Here is a 21,828-nt window from a genome sequence, read left to right on the forward strand (position 1 = left end):
CTAATTTCAGATAATATGAGTTAAAATTGGCGACAAATTGTCTCTGAATCCCCGTCCGAACAGAACACTTGTTGCATTCCTAAAATTTGATGCATCCGACGTTAAACTTTAATCTCTAAACCTTGAAATGTAGAGACAAACTAATCAGAAAATCATTAAAAAGATTAGCTTTTTAAGTCCTAATTGAGGTGACCCTGCTTGGTGGCAGGCTACAATCCATCTAGATTAACAAACCATTATCTCTCGTTCTGGAAACCTGATCAAAGTTAGCGACTGAAGTGCTATACCCATATTGTATACATGTATATATGTTACACTAGGATCAATATAAGAGTGCATGTAAACCTGTTTCATTGTAATATTTTCCTTGCGTTAATTGCATTTGTTATGCGTACATCAATGCTCCGATTTTGATGTCATCTCAGCTGCATTGAATATTCAGATGTCACTGCCAGATTGAGCACTTGATAAAAAGACGTTAAGAATTAAACAAGTTTTAATTCTCTCTCGTTCAATATTTACTCAAGTTGCCAGTTAAGTGCTGTCACATTGTAAGCGTAGGATATTATGAAAAAAAAATTGGTCTTTTTCTCTTTTTTTTTAAACGTGATCCAGACAATGAGTTGTCTGTATTTACATGGAATTTAATTAAAAGACTTCAATATTAATTCTCACTTGTGAAAAGGTTTGTTAAATGATTCCAGATTTCATCCCAGCAGTTTGGTTTTTGCCAGATCAGCATATATGTTTAAACTTAATGCAGCTAGAATTAGATACTTGAAAATACAAATTTACTACTTTTGGTGGAAAGGGGGGGGGGGGGGGTAGTTTTTTGGGGGGTTTTTTGTGTTTTTTTTAAGGAGGGTGAGGTGTAAATATTCAATAAACAAGTATACTTGGACATAGAATTAATTGTTTTATGGATGATTATTTGTTCAACATCTTTTCCCACAATAAAGCATGCTGCTAGTGAATGTCTGCTCTACAGCTGTTTTATGTGTGGCACATGTTGGTACGATTCACCAGATGATAGTATGTGTTAGAAAAAATATACACCTTTCACAACGGTAACTTCTTTTTTTTTGCTCTATAGAGATTATGGTCCCTTTAAAGAAATGTCATGAAACATGAATGTTAAATTTATTCAATTTTATTAAAGATCGAATTATTTATTGACTCGATCTCTCTTTTGTTGTTGTTGGTACATATTATACGGTAAATGGAAACTTCGTTCAAGCGCAGAATAATCCTAATTTATACATATATTCTAATTCTATAATATGACTTTGAAAAAATGCACCTACCGGTACATATTTTAGATGTTGCGTAATTTGTGTGGTGGCTTAAGCTTAAAGCGGTACCCAGCCTTAGGTAACAGAGTCAAAAATGGAGTTTTCATTGGATTGTGTTTCCAGCCAGCACTAACGAATATTTCTTACAAGCCTTTTGATCTCTGGAAATACTCGCCTGGTATCGAAGTCTGAGGTCAATTGAAAAAATGGTGCCAGTCATAATTCTAAATTAATGTATATTGCAATGAGTTTGATACTTGTTCACCTTATAAGACAGATTATTTTTTTACACGACTGTGATTATTGTACTTATTAAGCTTATAACATCTGGATCAATTAAATCTCAATCTGTATGTTAGACAAAAATTAGCCGGTGATCCACTCAAGTTAATCGCAAAATACCTGACTTAATTTAAAGGTTGAATTAAATTGAAATCCTTTGGATTTCCAGCAGATTAACACACAAATTGAGTTTCTTTAGTGTTAAAGTATATATAGATATTTATGATAAAAAAATAATGAAAAGCAGATTGTGATAACATTACAATCTTATCAAGTGTGAAATTGTCAGCAATACAAATATCCAATTGTGGTTCGCCAGGTATATACTAGAGTTATTCCCCCTTAATTGTAAGGTTTTCTCACGCTCTTATTTTCTTATTAACCAAATTACAAAAAAAACAGAAGAATATGAAGGATATGTGCACAGTATATAAAGGTATACAATATAGGTATAGGCAATGAATGTGGAAACATGATGACTCAGAGACTGATGAGGCTCGGCTTAATTAGTAAAACTCGTTAAGAGCACTGGCTCATGCTGTGGGGGAGACGTTTTGAGATTAGTATGGTGAAGTGCCCTTTGATGCAAGATCTCTCACTGTCTCTTAATGAAAATGAAGGCAAAAAAGATCCTTGCTGCATTTTTTTTTTTCTTCATGTGCAGAAAATTAGAGAAAAATTTCATATTATAGTTAAAGTCTGCTCTAAAGGGCAAGCAAAAACTGTGAAAAAGTTGGTCAATATTGCATCTCTCTCTCTCTGTCTTCTCTCTCTCTCTCGTTTATTGTTTGTTTAATAAATTTAACTGAGCAAAAAATAAGCTTGTAGCATTGATGGCCTTTTTTTTGTTTTTATTAATGAAACTAAACAGCGAATAATAATCCAAGGACTTTTCTTTTGTATGTTAAATTGATTGATCAGTCATGAAGACATTGTTGAATGTAACAAAGGTTTTTTCTTCCTTGTAACAGCTAGTGTTAACCCCACAACTTGTATGACAATCGCAGATACATCTCCTATAAGTTTGATGTTTCAGAGATATTAATGAAAAAAAAAAAAACAGTTCGAATATAAACATGACATTATCAAAGAGATCAATCAGAAATTTACGCGATGTACCATAACGTTTGATTAACTTGACATGAAGCACGGCTTGAAAAATATTAATAACTGTCATTTCATATCTGATGAATGCGTAACCTATGTGGGATCAATGTTTGGAAGTGCATGTATATCATTCAATGCCTGACTATTATGATACACTTTATATACGTCTGTAATGATAACATGAGATTTAAAGTCACATTCATTTTATTATTTCTCATTTAAATTGAAAATTTGAATAAAAGTCTTTCAGCATTTTCTTCTTCAATTTGATAACATTTCATAACCCTTGCATTTTTCCCAACTAAAAAACAATAATTTTAGACCTCACATGTGCTCACTTTCTCTTTCTCTCTCTCCCACTAGGTGAAAGCTTGTGAACATGCTTAATGCTTTTAAGGAACATTATATTACATTTAGTAATTATAGAGAGCCTTTGTAGCTCAGGCAGGTATATTCTGTAAACATGAATCAAAACCTCCCTCACAGCGAAACATCTGTACTACTCCCCTCGCCTCATACCAGCTCTAAACTATAGCGCGACCCATTCAGAGATGCATTTCGGAGGTATCTAGTTGTTGATCGAGGCTCTGGTGGCACCATGCATGCATGGTCACTACGTTAGAGGGGCAACTGCAAGAATCTCTAGCTGGCATCTTTGTCTTAAAAATGGATGTCAATTTCTTGGAGAAAATGTGTAAAATGTTTTGAATCTGGTATAGATTTTTTTCCCGATTGGCAGGGCTTTTTAATTATGACAATTGTATTATGAGTTTGGATATTTTCCGTGCTGGCAGTGAGCTAGCAGCTTCTGTATATGTATAAGAAGTGTGTGAAATGACTTAGAAACCCAAGAACTGTAATGCGATGAACAGGAGCCAACTGTTCCAGGATAAGTTTATCTGTCGTCGACGCGTACAACGTACGTGACAGAACAACTTTGGCCATTAATCATTATATACGATTCAATGGAGAGGAAAAAGGATAAAAAAGTTCTCAAATCTAAGACATTGCCCCCCAGAAAAACCTACCCTGCCGAGTTTGATGATTTTGATTTCTTCTCCTCTACTGATTCTAGCACAGACTGGGAGGTAAGGATCGAGTGATTCAAGTACCACCTGGACCATTAATTACCCCCTCCATCCTCTTATATACCCTGTTCCCCACCCATGTCCAATTTGGGGCGGGGGTGGGGATGGGTGTTGTTGGGTTTTGATCGCATTAGAGTTTATTTTGTCACCTTGCATTTTAAATGGTCCAAATATTTAAGATATTCTGTTTCCAAATTTTTTTTAAAGCCTCGATCAAGAGAGAAAAAAATTGTGTCTGGATTTACAAACTTTCAAAAGCCTTTCATCTTGAAATCTAAATCTGGTAGATTCAATGTACCTGCTTTCATGCATTTAGCTAATATTTACCTAATTTACTCAAATTTAAGCGTTTGATCGCCTTGTCAGACAGCATTGTAGAAGGGTAAATATCAGCTCATGGCTAGATTTCAAGATTTCGTATATTCTTTGTAGAACTGCAGTTGGCTATTAATTTTGTGTATAGATTATCAGTAGAGATTGTTTTATAGATGGTGAAGAATTCTGAAAATTGTCTGGTTTATTTTGAAATAGGTGTCAGATTTTGTCTTCCTAACAGATTGATAAGATGGAAACATGTGATAATTATGATTTGAATCTCAGTTTGAGCCCATTTTCATGATTTGTTTTACAGATAATTAAAGCTTTATGAAAAAAATTCAGTTGGATCCACTTACATAATTAAGGTTGTGAAGTGTTTGACTGGGGATTTTGGTAAAGTCAGGTCAACCATGTATTTATAAAATATTACCATAATCTAGTACTTCAGTGCTTTAACTTTTTATTATCAAGATGAAATTAAACTTTATTTATTCATGTTATTAGGCAGCTAGAAACCCCCATTGAGAAAAAAAATTGAAAGTATTTTATGAAATGGAAGAGAGGATAAAATAAGAATCCGTCAGATGTCCCATTATGTTCAGCTTGGAGGAGATTTTGAGACTTTGGATCGATGTACTTTCAAGATATCAGCGATCACAAAGAACCTCTTTTAACACTTTTCGCTGGCAAAAGGGCATCGCCTAATCAGCATACAAACAAACACGCTAACATGGTCGTGACTGAATCAAACAAATGTCTGTAGACTTTTTGCACCTTGTACGTGTGTGTTTTTTGCATGCAGGTTTTACGAAGATAAATAAACGCAGCAATGATCAGCACCATTCCTCTGATATTTGGCAAGCATGTTGTCTGAGATTCGATCCTCAAACAATGCCTCCATTATAAATCTGCTGCCAATATACACCTGTCTTTTTTTTTAAGGTCTATTAGTGCAAATATTAGAACTCAAATAAGTTCATGTACATTGTATATATCCGATGTACATTTTTTGATTTGATTTTGCATTAACTTTATGGGTAATTTGACTGAATATCTCTCAGATACTTAGGATTAAGATTTAAAACATTTCTATTATTTGTAATAAAGAAAGCTTAGATGCCTTGGATGTAAGCATTCTTTTAATATTCTCATGTAATCATTCTTTTCATGTAGAGTAATGAAAATCACTCTTAGTAATATCCTCTCTCTCTCTCTCTCTCTCTCTCTCTAACTCTCTCTCTCTCTTAAAATGTACAGTGCTTGCTTAATAATTAAGGTCCGACTGTATTTTGTCATGCCATAAAGTAAATGGGTAATTTATACAAAGCTAGGATTACAATTAAAACTGAAGAGACACGTGCTTGATTGTATAAATTTATTTATGGTATTTTTAGGATGTCCTGGAGAAGAAAATTGAAGACCTAAGTCGACAGCTGACCAATGAGAAACAACAGCACAGAAGAGAGAAACAGCAAGTTGCTAAACTGCAACGAGAACTCACCAGAGCGAAAAGTGACAGCCAGAAGTTTTTGACAGTGAGTGTTAATTTATAAAGAAAATTAACGACTTAGAAAATAGATAACCATCAAAGAGAGATAACTCTAATTGGTGAAAAATCAAATTGGTATTAACACACAAAAGCTGGTGATATGTTGTTTAGAATATTTTTCCATTCCACTTTCCAGTTGATTGGGATTTCTAAATATTGAAACCCCCCTCCTCCCTTAAAAAATGAAAAAAAAAAAATAAAAGGTGTGGCACGAACATAAAAACCCAGCTTTAACAATTACCATATACTTTCCCTGGGGCTATTCCTAGTACTCACCAAGGAAATAAAAAACAGCAGCTGTTTGTTTTTTCTCCTTGATTTATTAGTTATTGATCTTTCCCAGGGGTAGGACTATATGGGTTTTGCATGTCCTCCCCATCATCAATGCCTGATTGCATCTTCATGGGGTCCTAAAGAGATATTCTGCCGATTTCAATTACTCACATTCACCAAATGGTTTTTCTGGTATTTCAATATAATAATGCTTTTTATCGGAATATAAGGCAATTTAGTATAACAAGCTTATTGTTATTGAAGTATTAGAGATGGCATTTCTTATTGTTAAGTACAGGAATGAAAGAGGGAGAAAAAAAAAACTTTCAGACACTTAGGCAGAGAGGGACACCTGTTAATCAAATTAAGAGGGGGTAAAAATCAATAGAAGTTGTTCATACTTCATTTCAAACAATTTTATCTGTCCTGCGCTTTGTATGCTGTCAATTCGTTCATTTAATTTCCCGTTTTCTTTTTATGTACTCGGTGTAAAAATGGCTATTACAAGCTTTCTATTCAAAGCAATTATAAATCAACCAAACGTGCATTCAGTATGGCTAATGCATTTTGTATCATATTGCAACAGATTTGAATTCCAGTTGATAATACTCAGCTTCTTTTTTTTTCTTTTTTTCTGCTTGATTTTGATGTATAAAATTGTGAACTTTTGTCCTCCGTCTGGTGTGACAAGCTGTCCTTTTGACCCTATTCTGTTTTTTCCTTGCACAAACATATGGTGCGTGGATCAGAGCTATAACTCTCTCAGCCGTCTGAGGATGGGAAGGTTTCGCTTACAGACGCACAGACAGACTGAGCCAAACTGTTGTCTCCGCCTCATCTCGTGGTGGTCAGGACCACTGGGTTTTTCTTCTTTGTTTTTCTTGCGTGTGTGGTGAAGCTGGAATGCTTTTGTGTTTCCATTCCTGACTGCTACTGTTAAAAGGGTAGACAATTTGTACCTGCCAGTGAAAATAACCCCGGCAGCGTAAGCACAATTAGTCTTAATCAAATACAGAGGCAGGTGCACGATGCCGCGTATTGATGTGCAGATTGTCCCAAAACTTTTTTCTCGCTTTGCAAAATGGTGATATGTACGTATCATTTCGTGAAATGAAGAGGTAAATTAAGGAGTTTTAGACAAGATAATTTTTAGTTAATTTGATATGCATATATATGTCAGAAATTTCAGTTCATATTACAAATGTATATTGTATATGCAATTAATTACTGGTACATGTATCTCTATAGATTTATAGGTCTTGTAGATATTGTGAAAGTCTATGGGTACCTATAACCTACCCCCCCCCCTCCCCAATGGTTTATAAACATGTTTCTGCAGAGAAGTTTTTAAATGGTTACATGCACTTGTGAAAAGTAACTCTCATTGGATTTTAATTAAGATTCCATTAATTGATTATTAAATTCATCAATCAGCTGACCTGTTTGGGCTTATCACTTTCCCTCGGATGAAATTGAAAGGCGTGTGGAGAGACTTACTTAAGTTTTTGTTTGCCAAACTCCGTGAAGAGATTTATTTTCGTCTCTCACTGATACATTGTATTGATCCAGTATCAAACAAACTTCGGTCTTCTTTGCTCAAGCTTTTAAAAGCTTTCATTTCAAAACTTTTGAGAGAATTTCATTTTTATTTTTTTCGTATTTTTTATACAAGAAGATTATTGCGAGTTTTTGTTTGCCATCCTCAAATTTGTAAATCAGGTTATGAAAAATTAACTGATAAATATTTTGAATTATTAATCTGTCTCTACATTTGAGCCAACGAGAGATTTTTATCTGGTCATGTGGAGTATATGAACGTCGTGAGGGCTTTGATTATTTTAAATCAAGTCCAGGGGGACATGATGTGCAAGGTTTTGGCTGGCAAGCAGCAATGTTGCTAATGCTTTTTATGTGCACATCAATCTTACTGAGAGATGGGAAGCATATCAGTTTTTTTTGTTTGAAATAATGTGTAAATTGTTTATGTTGTATTAACACAAGGCCCTCCTGCAGGTATTTGGACACTCTTTGAACTCTGTAGGGAGCACCATGTCCTGAAGTTCTGTAATGGCAGAAACGTTTGCATGCAGTCTCTTTGTGTTAGCTTAGGAGATGATAGACAATTTTTTCTTCTCCTGATTTTATCCAAAAGGGAAAAAATGCTCAGTGTCTTTGTAATTAAGGGGGATAAGACCAAATTGAATCCTGCAGATAAAGTGTATATTGGTTTCCTGTGAATTATAGAAATTTGGGATTGCTTTAAAGCTTGTGCATGGGCTAATACCTCTTAGGTAGGTGGGTATTATTTTGTAAACATTATCATGAAAATTTATTGATTTAAAAATGAAAAGCAAAATCCATTGATGAACATAGAGATATTTTTGTCATGAAAAGTTAATACTGATCATCAGCTTTTGAATGAAGAGGCAAAAAGAACAGATGGTAAATATAGAGAAAGTTTGAATCGGATCCCCGAAGTTTCTGGGCCAACATTAAATCATGGCTGATAATTAATCCTCTTTGGAGTGCCGTCTTCCACCCTCTGATGTGAAAGGTTTCTGGGGATTTTGTCAGCTTTCCTGTTTATATTTAATTACTTTTTCATGTAGATTTTGCCATCAAAATTCCTCTCTGATTTATGCCACTGAGATTCTATATTAGTTTTCGGGGGCTTATGAAATGCAGAGCAAAAAGATAGGATTATAAGTGTCAAAGAATATTGTGTATCCAGCTAGTGTTTAGATGAGGGATGCACTTTCACCTACAAGAAACCTTTTTATTTCAATTGCAATTAAGAAGAGGCTTTGATCAACTTTTCTGGATTTTTTTTTTTATAACGGCCAATAGATACAAAGAAGGTTACTAGAAAGGAAGACCCAAGGAAATTCTATCGCATTCTATCTCAGGGTACAAGAGAATATGTGCATTATGAGGGCACATATACCTTCACACTTGGCATTTTGCTTGTCCTTTATCTGGCACTATAAGTGTAGTTTATCATATTGATACAGATGTTGTAGAAATTGGTCATCTTTTTATCACAGAGAAGTGCTGCAGGAAGGGGGGAAAGCCATGATAAACTGCCATTGATGTTCCCTATACAATCAGGATCTGGCAGGGAAGGGTGCTTTACCTTGATTAAGCTGCCCTTCAGTGACAGATAAGTTTGTTTGCAATGACCAAGTCTATCTGACCAAATCTGCTACTTTTGCTCCTTCTGTGGGGTCCTTCATTTCTGCAACAACAACAAAAAAATGGCACTGTTCTAGGATATCAGAGTGATTGCTTGCAATATATTGCCTCTTGTTGGAATGTGCCTTTGCGTACATGTAAAGAGGCAGTCGGTGTTATGGATGGTTATTAGCTTTAGTAATTGAATGGAAGTTTGGCAAAGAGGTCTTAGATTGTATTAATAAACAAGTAATAAGAATCCATATTTTGATTTGGCAAATACTCTTAAGACTCCCTCTTTCACTATGCGTTAGCTATGTGAGCTTGCTTGTCTCTCTCTCTCTCTCTCTCTCTCTCTCTCTCTCTCTCTTTCTCTCTCTCTCTGCTTTTGCACCACTCTTTTGCAAAGAGTTAAAGGCTGTAAGGATAGCAAATATATAAAGAGACCATAAAACCAGAGGAATGGGACTCACATATGCAAAGCTTGTAAAAGCAACTATAGGGTAATGAAAAAGAATAACACTATTGAGTAGATGCCAGTTTGAATGCATTTAATGGCCAATCAGGAAGAATTCTAAGGCATGCCTGGGATGCACTGAGACAGTGGTCTTGCTGTTTGGAGGAGCTAAATAGGGGAATTCTTTTCAGCACTTGTCCTGGACAGATAAGCCTGAGGGATCAGGGAAGATATCTGTGGAATTTGGACAGGAGTTAACCCACTCCACCCTCTGTTAATTGAGTGGTCACTTGTTCCCAGGTAATTGCTGGATACTTACCATTTCTGATGATGAAGGTCAAGTGAACTCCAGCATCCATCGGCCATATACCATTCCTCAAGGCTTCCCAGTGCTTCCTCCTCTCGATCTTTCTTTTTTCCGAATGTTCTTTGTTTATATGACTCAGAAACGTACAGTATATTATAAATAATGTTGATGTTTATGTCAAAACTCTGCCAAGGTTTTTTTTATTTTTGTTGGAAATCAAAGGTTCAGAAAAACAGGGTAAAATCAGGAAATCGACATGCACTCTGAAGAAAACAAAACTCACTTTCCTGTGCATTTTTATGCACGTTTGTGCTCTGTTTGGGTTTCTGCTCTTTCTCATGCGTGCAGAAACAAAGTGTTGCTTCACTTTGAGGGTCATGCCAAGTGTTTGTTATTAATCATATTTTTGAATATTTTTTATGCGCAAAGCTCTCTTCAATCATTTGAGTCAATATATTTTTTTGTCTCATTCAGAAATATCTTTAATCATATGGAAGTCCATCATGGTGACAAAACACCAGGTGAAAATTGTTCCACAACACCTGGCTAGTCTATGACCTTTATGATCTGGGTTGTCCCAACACCTTTCGGGACTTCCTGCTCTGGGGCCATTTCCAGTTGACGCCTCTACCCCATTGCACTAGTGACAAAACATTTGTACCGGACAATATAACAATATAGTTCCTACAAGCTCAAGGCTTGTAGAGACACAGATATTCCATTAACAATTGTTTCTCTCTCTCTCTGGCTGGTCTCGATGCGACTGATATTCCGTGTAAGGATTAGCCAGCCATTCATTGAATCACCCTCCCAATGCATAGAGTGGACAGAGGAAACCAATCTTATGAATACATGTATATTGACTTCATGTATGGAGATTCGAAAGAAAAAAAATATATTTACTTCTGCAAAAGTGGGTTATGAACCAGGGCATATTGCTTGGCATGGTACATGTATGTACCTCTAAGAAGATAAATTTGTACTGAACTGTCTTTGTCTTTCTGAGAGCAATAAGATTTCATGTGCGAGATTTGGAGGGAGCTGAGAGAAATTGGTGAAATAATTGGATATCTGATCATCTTAGCACGATCAAGTGATGAGTACCCTAGCTGCAACTGCTGGCCCTCCAACAGGAATTTCCGTACATTCTTTTTGATGGTTGGTGATTTTCTGAAGTGATTTCTCCAGGTAATAGTTACACTTTAGCATAATGTTGCTGTTTTACAATTCAATTCACCATCTTCCAAACATTTATAGAAATTTTACTGCCTACAAAGTATGCTATTCAGATTTCCTGGTGCAGTGTTCCAGATAATTAGGTTACTACTTTTGCAAAAATTATTTTATGGCAATTTTGTTATCCTAATGACAGGAAACTGTATCATTGGAGGAGGAAGCTTTCATTTGAGGAAGCCAGCGGCAGTTTTTTTCTCTCTCTTTCTCTCTCTCTCTCTCTCCCTGTATTTTGCATAATCAATAAGCAGAAAGAGTTTCTACCCAGAGAAGTCTTTGTTGAGAGCTTGACTCAACCAGAGTCACTCATGTGAAATAAGGGTCTAACTCAGTTGGTAGAGTACACCCAACACCTTGCGATCAATAAATCTAAAATCAGCCACTGCAACATGTTTGTGTGTGCTACGTTCTTAGAGATTCACAAGTTTTATTAATCATTTGTAATTACTGTAACAAATATCAACACATTTTTTTTTAATGTCTTCCCAAGCCATCTGCCATTTTTAACATTCTTGTATAAGCTCTGTATGCACTTCACATGTATGATGGATGACTTCAATCTGTTTTTGATATAGAGGTATTATAATCCTTTGTTGTAAGATTTTTTTTTCTCACAAGAGTTGTGAGTGTTGGGGATATTTTGTTTGTCATTCTAGATGAGTATGCACATTTTTTTTTTTTGTGTTAAGCTAGTACAGTATGAGTATAGAGCAGCCATAGCCAGGGTATAAAGTGTATACATGAGAAGACATGCTGATGATTAGAACAAGCTGTCAATGTCAGCCTCTTGACAAGGGACACATTAACTGTTAAAGAAGGATTAATAATTTCTGCACTGCTTCTGTGACTCCCCCCAAACGACCATGTGCTTGCTGTAGCTGGCTGGAGGTTAGTTGTGCATGCATGAGAAAAAAACTGACAGTGGGGAAAGTGTTGCCTAGGGAGGGAAGGGAGAAAGCATTGATGCTGACCAGACTTTAATGGGCCTTATAAACCTGTCTTACGCTGACCAATGGATGGAGCAATTTGCTTTGCTTCTCGCCCGGAGAGGGGATGAAACAAAAAAAAGGCACTTGGTGTAAAGTGATTGCATTTTGTTAATTGTTGGGTTAATGGAGCTTGTTATGATAAGCTTTCCATGGTTAACGATGCTATTTGTCTTTAGAGCAGACCCTTAAATGAGTATTGGTTGGAGATCTAAGGGCAAATTGATTCTCGCTTTCGATAGCCAAGATTTGAACTGTGATCTAAAAAAAAATTCCCAGTGTGTTATAAGATGCTGTGAATGACATTTGTTGAACATTTGGAGAATTGGATTAATAATTAATGACTTAGAACCGGCAGACATTGAAAACAATGCCTGACTTGTGATTATTTCTTTGCGGACCGAGTTATTACACAATTTTTATGGATAATAAAATCCAATAATTCACGTAAAAAGGTAAGTATTATTGCAGGAACACATGAAAATCATTCACTTAAACATTTATTTCCTACAGGTTAGGCACTTTGATGCAATTCACATCTGTAAATGGGGATAGTAACCCCCTACATTACACAATAAAAGAAGTTCTCATTTTCAATATTTAATAGCATGTCGGGTTTTTTAATTGAGTTGCCTATTACAGTAATGACTTGGATGTTTAAAGATAATTTCAAAGTCAACAATGATTCATTTGCAGCATTAGTTAATTCTAATTTCAGTAATGTGACAGGGAATTTTCGCTCAATACTAATGTCAAAGTTGTCTTTGTTCTTGAAATGACATGTGCAAGCATTGTGCATGCATGCAAACATGCATTTGTGCAGCATAAAATGCGTGAAGATCGAGTCAATATGTTGAGTTTGTCAGACATTTCGCTTTGACTTGGATGGTCAAGGCTCGTTCGAAATATCCTGACAGTCTTGCTAATGACGACTTATGCCAGATAATTAGAACTTATCGATATTCTGTATACATGTAAAGTACGGGATTTTAATAGAGAGCTTGACTCCGTCAAGAGGAAGAAGAGTTCTGGTGACTCTGACCTAAACTCTGACATCAGTATCAGTTTGAGGCATCTAACAGCTAAGATCACCTGTCAGTTTCTGACACTTCATTTCTTGTAATGGTTTCCTAGAATAAAATGTGTTTCAACTGACAGAAGCTATACAGCTACACACTGAAAGCTATGTCGCCCTCAGATTGCTTTCAAAGCTGACCAGGAAACAATTTATGTTAAACACAAGCTCTGTGCAACGTGTATCTTAATTAAATAAAGTTTGTACTGTGTGATTATTTTCTTGTCTGTCTTTGTATTTCATGCCAGCAGTACTAGAAGATTTGGTGTATATATAGGAATGCTCTGAACCAAATCAGGTACTATGGTTCCTCATTAAATGTTGTGTAAACCCTGCTTTATTATTTAAAATCATCAGGTTTTTTTAAGGCTTAATTTGCATTTGGGATTATTTCGTTTATTCAGTTTTAATCTTCATTCTGAATTACAGTCTTAAAATTTTTCCAATTTTAAGCTAAGTCATCAGGTCTAGTGATTCTTATCATTTTTTACACATCAACTTTTCAAATCAGCATGCATATGTTGTTATTTATCAGTTATTCAATTATTATATATCTTTGATAATCATATGTGTGCATGTTGTCTCTTTCTGTTCAACTTGCTATTTACTTGTAAGCATATATTATAAGCTTACAATTTAACCTTTTAATCGGTGAATTTTATAGAAAACAATCATGTTGTTTTAGGAATTGAATATTTTTAGGTTTATTGTATATTTTAAATTCCAAATTTATGATTGTTTAAAGCATCATATTGCCAATCAATAGCTCGATTAGCTGAGACTGTTGTTAATCTCAAAATAGGGTCTATATATAACGCTTTTACAGGTGAATTTATCTTAATAAGTGACTCTTAATATTTTTATAGCTTTGATTCCAGTTGCAAAGAACCTTTTGTATAATTTTTTGTTTATTTTACTTTGAGAAAATTAGTTAGAATGAGCATCAATCTGATATATGTAATGAAACAGTTAAAGAAGACACAGGAAGCGGGCATTGATCTACAGATTAGTGTATTTTGTTAATCACCTTCAAAACACGTCTCTACAATTTGATGGAAAGTAGATATTTTCTTAGAAACCCCCGATAACATTAATGGAGGGAGACCACTTGAAAGACCAGAAGTATATTAGATTAAGATAAGGTAACAGGGAGGAAAAAGAAGAATACCTCCTCTTTTTTCTATCTGTAGCACAGAGCCACAGGGTAAGAAGGGAAGGGTGCTTTATTGTGTGGACCTAAGATCACATTCAGCGCTAATTATGGTAGGGCTTAATTAAAGTGAGATTTCTGCCGGCCACATTAAAGCGTAATTGATGATGCAGGTAACGGGGATGAATCATCACCTCAGATTATGCTCGATACCCATTCCCTCCTTCCAGCTACCTCAGGCCAAGCCAAGTTTGTGATATGTTTCAGATGCAGCTCATATCTTAAGAATATATAAATCGAAACAGTGAGAGATGATAGCAGTATCATACATTGTTATCAGATGACTGGTTCCTAAAGTTATTTTTAAATGTGTAGGTCTTACAATATTTGACAGACTGCTCTTGGGGTCACCAATTAATTTCTTTACATTCTTATCATTTGTTCAAACTTGGTAAAATTTTACAATTCATGCACTTGGCATGTGACATTTTGTTTCTTTCTTTTAAATCATTTCCATGTTGCATTAGAAAGTATTATGGGAGGATTTTTCTGCAGACGCTATGGTTACGATGTAGTCGGGTGATGTCATTTTTAACAATAGGCTTGGCCTGACTACGCGTGACAAAGGGGACTGATGCTTTCAAGCATAGCCAGATAATGCCTACCTGGTGAATCACTCCTAGCAGCCAGCTCTGTTTGCTTTTATCTTCATCTTCATGCAATTTCAAATCCAACAGATGCAACTGATGAAATTTAATAATGAATTTGTGAGATATTTTCATTATTGGTTTTTTTTACGATCATATTTTAACACTGATAATTGCATACAGAGAACCCATTGCTGTGCACATTCAAATTAACTTTTTTTATAAACGTTTACAATGAGCGGAAAAAAAAGTAACAAATTTTAAAATGATTTTTTTAACTTAAAAAAAAGAAAATTCTATCATTATAGGAAATCAATATTCTCTTTTCTGTCTCCTTTTTTTTTTTTTTGGTGATATTGCTACCAGAAAAACGTAGGAGTGAGTTGCATCTGCAAGACTTTATGTGATAACTTGCGAAGCATCCATACAGAGCAATCGTCATCATCTGATGGTATGCTATGATAAGGTTTGTCTGAGCCTATGAGTAATCCAAAATATCATTTTATGAAAGCTCTGATCCCGAGTACTCAATCAAATATCATGGCATATCCCGGATCAAGAAAATGTTAGAATATGTATATATTTTTGAAATTTCATTGTGAGTAATGAACTTGATGAAAGCATATTTTCTGTATGACAGATAAATACATGTACTAGTATTTAAGTGGGATTAGCCAGGAGATTAGATTTGAAATGGAGGTTGTCATTTTGGGGATAATTGATTGGAATGAAACACAAAAGTTGTTGAATTCTAATAAAGGGCTATACGAACCTCTCTCAGGCAGAATATCTTATTTATGTTCATTAAGGTTCGATTTTTTAACAGCTGTCATTGATTTGATGCTTGCATAACATTATTTAGTTTGCTCACGTATAGATATAATTTTATCACAACTTTTTCCTTTAAAATTATTTTTCATTGTTTTAGGATTTTTATCTTCAAAGTTTTTTCATATCTTATGAATAAATTATTCAGAATCATGATTAGAAACAATAAACTTTCAATGGAATCAGAAGATGAAGATAAACTTTTGACCTTAATTAACCTGGAGCAGATCGAATTATTTGATCAACAGGCACAGTTTAGAAATCAGTATAAAGCCGCTTATAAGCTTCGGGCCTTTTAGTTAGTGTTTGATATTAGATTTCTTGTAATTTATCACCTATAATTTATTCATCAGAGATTCACAATGTCATAAATACGGAGAGCTAAATGATCAGAGGGAAATGTCGATAATTTGACATTAAAAATACATCAAATTTTTGTATTCAGCAAGTTGACCGTGTCAAAAATTGGATTTTTTCGGAAATGAACTGAGGGAGGAATGTATCTTCAGGTCTTTTTTCTGCCAATATTTAGTCTGTAAATGACCACTTGTATTGTTCAAACCCTGTGTTGTATGCAAGATAATAGCATAAATACACTTTGAATGAACTTTAAATATGGAACGATAACATGCTAATGACCAATATCTGTCAAATGTTATGAATGTCTTTGTCTGGGGAAAATTTGGTCACTGTGGTATATGCAGGTACAAGTACATGCATATTGTTGTAGAAACAACTGCACAGGAAAAGTTTTCCCAGAGGAAATGAATTTGCTTGTTTTTTGAAATTACTGAACAGAAGATGCATTGTTGAGATTATGCAGATGGCTTGTTGCTTATAATTGCAGGTATCAAACAAGAAATTATCAGACTATAGTTAAACAGTTTTGTGGTATGCTCCACTTTATGCATTCATTTTATCTCAAACAAAGATCTAACATTGCAATTTGTCAGTATTAGTTCAAACAACTGCATTTCCTTCAAGCCCTTTTCGTTTGGCCTCCTTGAGTACCTTATCTGCGCAAGCTTGATTCTTTCCAATAGTTCACTGAGATCGGGGGAAAATATTTGTCTCGTGTCCCTGTCTATTTGTATTCCATTACATCAAGAGAACTTCAGATTTTTCGAGGTTATCAGATAAATTGGACATACTATATAGCTTCCTATGGCAGCTGAATGGGTCGGAATCGCTTTTCACTGCTATTTATTTTATCAAAGATAAAGCACATTCTGCCTTTGTTTGATTTCTAGTAAAAAAAATTTCGCCACAAGGCGCTAAAGGCAAACAAGGAAACTCAAACCGAGATGTTTATACAAACATTTGGAGGCAATTAGGATCATTTCCCTCACTGTCACCAATTAGAAGGCAGTTCAAAGGTCTTCATTTTGCAAAAGACATTTTTTTTCTTCTCTGAATGGTTTTGGAATAATGACAAGAGATTGGTTATATGAAAGCAATATCTGTGTGTGGTCAACACTAAAGGAAACATTTAGCACCATATTCTCTTTCAGTCATCAAAAGCAAATTGCACTTCTTAATAACTGTAAGAAAAAAGCCACCGATTAAGATGCTGTTTTCCTGGTCAAAGATGGATCCTTGTAATACTTATTGGAGTTAAAAGTTTCGTTTTGCTGAACAATATAGGAAAACCTGCTTAACATGATGGATGAAGAATTCTAGATTTTGGCAAGAAAAAAATAAACATTCGATCACAGGGCTACTTTTGTGACTTGTTGATGATCGGAGTGTGAGGATTTCTGAGATTCCAGCGCAAGGGTTGTGTTGAGACAATGTCCTTACACCGTGTGTGTGGTACCCACAGATCAATCATCAATTTGGCTGCTGCCGCTGGAGTGTAAATGGGCCAAGTTTGTTAATGATCCCACAACTTCATCCAGGGATGTTTGTGTTAAATTTTATGCTCATCTTACAAAAATGTACATCATCTGGCTAAAGAAGAGGTAAACAGATTCTTAATCTTCGAAACATTCACAGCAAACGACTGGTTATTGTCATTTTATGGGGGTTAATAAAGTCAATGGTCTTGGGATTCTTTTGGTATTTTGTTTGTTGGGTTTGGGTTTTTTTTTTTTTAATTGGTTGTGTTTTTACAGGATTAATTGTGGGAAAAATCTATTGTACCATTGTTTGCAAATTAATTGCTTTGTTTGTTATTAAAGATTGGCAACATGTATAAGCTCAATAAATGCTGACCTTAAGAATTACATTCTTTGGTTTTAGGAATTCTGGGCAAATGCTCAGAACGGTCCCAATGTAGTTATGTAAACTTAATATTCCTCAGTTTGAATCATTTTCAACGTAACTGCTTTTTTATTGCTAATTAATTCTTTTACCAGCACAAGTATATGGGAATATTGGGAGCTCTTGATTTAATTTTGTGGCGTACACAAATTGTTAATTAACTGTAATCCCATCTCTGCTCTCTAATCACGGGTCAACTTTCCAACTGATCACAAGGGACAAAAAAATCAATGTATATTGTATAAAAGTAAACATTATTTCATAACCAAGTCGATACCCATCAAACAAGCCACAGCATACTACAATAGCGAGATGCATGAGGATTATTGAATCCCTGAGTCAAGATCATCAGCTGGGGCTGCTACACTTGTCTGTCAGTCCAAGTTTATCGTTGTTTGTAAGAGCATCTGCCGCACACAATTAGGCCCCCCCCCCCCCCCAAAAAAAAGAAATCGGCGCAGTGAAGAGCTCCTACCAAATACAAGTTGATCGTGTTCTGATGTTCTGCAAAACACTGATCCTATCAGTTTTCTGGCTTGTTGCATCCTGATGCATTAATAAAACATAACTTACAAACCATGCAGCATTACTGAAATAATTGCAATATTTTGAGCTCTCTGGAATAAAAATTTACACTGAGTCACAACTCAGATGACATCCGTAGAGTTGATCAATCTTTACATCAGATCATCTGCATGATCATTAGTTCGAATCTTTTTTATGGTTATCTTGTATATTTATGGGGGGATAAGCGGGGGAGGGTGTATGGATGAAGGCTTTCATTTTATGGTTCCAAAAGGTTTGAAAATATTTTTTTTCTGTTTTTTTTTTAGAAGGAAGCTCCCTTTTTGAAGGAGGTGGAGCAGGAGAGAATGTTAAGGCATGAAGCGGAAAAAAGGCTGAAAGACATGACCTCCGAGAGCGAAAACTGTCAGGCTCGGCTCCAGTCCCTGCAGGGCGAGTTTAAAAAGTGAGTATACTCAGAAACACAAGTTCAGAGGCTTAACTCTCAGACAGGGGTTAATTGTTAAGGGCATGGGAGATTTCAATGCATAACTATTTTATGGAGGACATCAGAAAGTCTGAACTAAAGAAAATGTGTTGCATGGTCTACCGTGATTCAGACTGATCTGGGTGCATTCACAGTACTACGGTAAAACTGTGCAGTTTAGCAAGTTCAAGTGAATAAAACTCAACATCAGCCCCTTCAAGATGCATAGCAGTAACTACAAGGGATTTCTAACTGCATTATAGAGTCATCACTGTATAACAGTAGTTGGTGCCAAGCCAGTAACATTCCCAAAGTGGAATACATTGAATTGTAATGTTGTTTGACTTGGAGATCTCGGCCTGATTGTGGGATTCGTAGTCATTTCCATTGATTCTTTCAGAAGTCGAATTAACAGTTGTTACCTTATATAAAACACATTAACTAAGTGCATACAGGTGAAAACCGTGAAAAATTTACATATCATCTTTCAAAATCTGGAACTCTGAAAGACATATAGAGAATTAATGGGGTTTTTTCTGCTGTTGTGATTCTGTTGCCACAAAAGCATTTGCTGGAGAAAATTGTCAGCGTAGATCTCTGTGCACTATTGCCCCTTAACTGATTGTAATAAATAAAAATTACATAGTCATTGGGGGGAAGAGCTGGTTATCTGCACGCAAAACAGATTATCCCAAATTAAGTGTATTATTTGGAATGTCAGCAGATTGGCCAACAGTGTGTGATATAGAATGACAGAAAAATCAGCAATTTTATTACTCTGTCCTTGAAAGCCAAATCTAATTGTAAAGATATATTAAGGCTCTTGGATGAATAAGATTTGATGGATTTGAGAAAGCTGAATGAATGACCACATCTCCTCTGTAGTGCTATAGAATTCCTTACCCTTCTTGTGTTTCTGGCGGAGAAATGGCTTGTGTCAAGATTCTCTGGCTCCAAGGAGGCGGACTTGCATTTTTCCCTGGGAAGTTTTAGTGGCCATTATCAAGTCTCCAGTGATGATCAGTCGGCATGGAGTATATACACAAAATACTCTTTAGATGATGTAGTGTTTGTTTTATGAGGCAGATTCAACTTATTTATAGCTGCATGACTTGGTCAGTGAGACTTCTTTCTTTTTTTTCCATGGCAGCTGGGTTGAATTGCAATCGGAACTGTTCGATGATGATAATATTTGTGTATCTTATGACTACTTAAGATATAGGTGTTCCCTTTGGAACAAGATGACCTTCCTCTTGTAAACTACTGCTATCAGCAAGGCCAGAGCGGAATTCGGTTTTTTTTTTGTTTATTCCTCCCAAAAGCCGAAGTGCTGAGGTTTTTTGTTATGTAATTTGGAACACTACATTTACAGTTTGCATAATCTCCAGAACTTATACACATGCATTGTCTCTGTCGCAATCTTTGGGCGGCATCTGATGCACTTTATCTATAGATTTTATCCGCAGGGCAGTAGATAGTCAAGGGAACTAAATACACTTGAAATGTTTCATTCTGGAATAGGTGCCAATTGCTTTGTTCTTTACTTGACTTCCATAGTCCCACTGTCTGTAGGATATACTTTGTACATTTCTTGTGTGCTTTGTTAGTGGAGATCTCGATCATGCATTTTTCTTATTGAATGTTATGTTATGGCTACCGAAGCTATTGTTGGTTTGATATTTTCTGATGTAAACAAATCCACTCCATTAATTCTCAGAGGTATCTGTGTATAAATGAAAGAACAAAGCAAATACATTACATTCCGTTTTGTTTGAAGTAATGTGTTATGGTAGGAAACATCGAGGTGCCTGAAGTGGAATATTCTTGCAAATTGTCAACAATGGCAAGTGGATATTTACGGATATCGTGTTTCAAGGCTCACAATCTCTTTGTCCTCCTTTTTTCTAAAAAATTTTCTTGAATTGCTATTGGGTTATTTAGTTTTCACCTTTATAAAAAACCTAGCTGTGCTTATAAACCTTCAGCCCAATGGATATGTATTACACCTTTGTAAACAGTGGAAAAACTGTGTGACACAATTTATATATAATCCGACCGAGATGGATGTTGATACGGATGTTAATCCAGATGTTAATATGGATATTAATCTAGATGTTAATATGGATATTAATCCAGATGTAAATATGGATATTAATCCAGATGTTAATACAGATGAGATGTCGCGGAACTCTAGTCCACCAAGGTAAAGTAAATCAGTCTGAAATTCATCATGAATTGATATTGAGCTAAGCTATAAGAGATTGTGAATGCCGTGGGACACAGAAGGTTTAAATCAGACAATTTCTTCTGCATGTTTAGATTTAATTAAAGCAGTTGGAAGTGTAATTGAAAAAGCATGAATTAGAAGTAAACAGAGGTGTATATACTGCACAGTAAGACAGTCGGTGAATTATATGAGTCACTTTGGGTTGTGCATCTCGGAAGGATCTCCGACATTATCTCCAGTCTGATAGCGGAGCTAGTGTTTGTAAGGTATACTGGAATCAATCGGGGTCTCTCAATAGAAGATTTATCCCAGGTTCAAGAGGCAAATACATAAAACGTTTTATCAATAAATTCTGTTAAAAGAAAAGTGTATTTATATCACGACTTCACGCTGTACACAGCCAACCAGTGAAGGGAGGACCCAATAAATGCTTCCAGACCCGAAAAAGCTTTCGTAACATTGCGTATATATAAACCGCATGGAAAAGTTGAGATAAAAATGTGAGAGGAAGATCGAGGGAACTCCCGATTCCAATTTTAAGGCTTTCTTTTTACTGTGTTGTGTTAATCGTTGAAAAGAGTCTTT

At 35.4% G+C, this 21,828-nt stretch overlaps 1 protein-coding gene across 5 annotated transcripts in view; it reads left to right on the forward strand.

Annotated features, from left to right (window-relative positions):
- The window catches only part of LOC128192684 (uncharacterized), a 49,578-nt gene that overhangs the window by 17,693 nt on the left and 10,057 nt on the right, over positions 1–21,828 (forward strand). For 3 of the 5 annotated variants that reach the window (XM_052865574.1, XM_052865576.1, XM_052865575.1), the window contains 2 exons: positions 5,482–5,622; positions 18,859–18,995. In XM_052865574.1, the coding sequence (XP_052721534.1) occupies positions 5,482–5,622; positions 18,859–18,995 (278 nt within the window). Of the gene's footprint in view, positions 1–3,289; positions 3,770–5,481; positions 5,623–18,858; positions 18,996–21,828 lie in introns of those variants that run through there. The other 2 variants (XM_052865573.1, XM_052865572.1) reach the window with 2 other exon arrangements.

This window comes from Crassostrea angulata, chromosome 7 (genome assembly GCF_025612915.1).
Source record: "Crassostrea angulata isolate pt1a10 chromosome 7, ASM2561291v2, whole genome shotgun sequence".
NCBI classification, from domain to species: domain Eukaryota; kingdom Metazoa; phylum Mollusca; class Bivalvia; order Ostreida; family Ostreidae; genus Magallana; species Magallana angulata.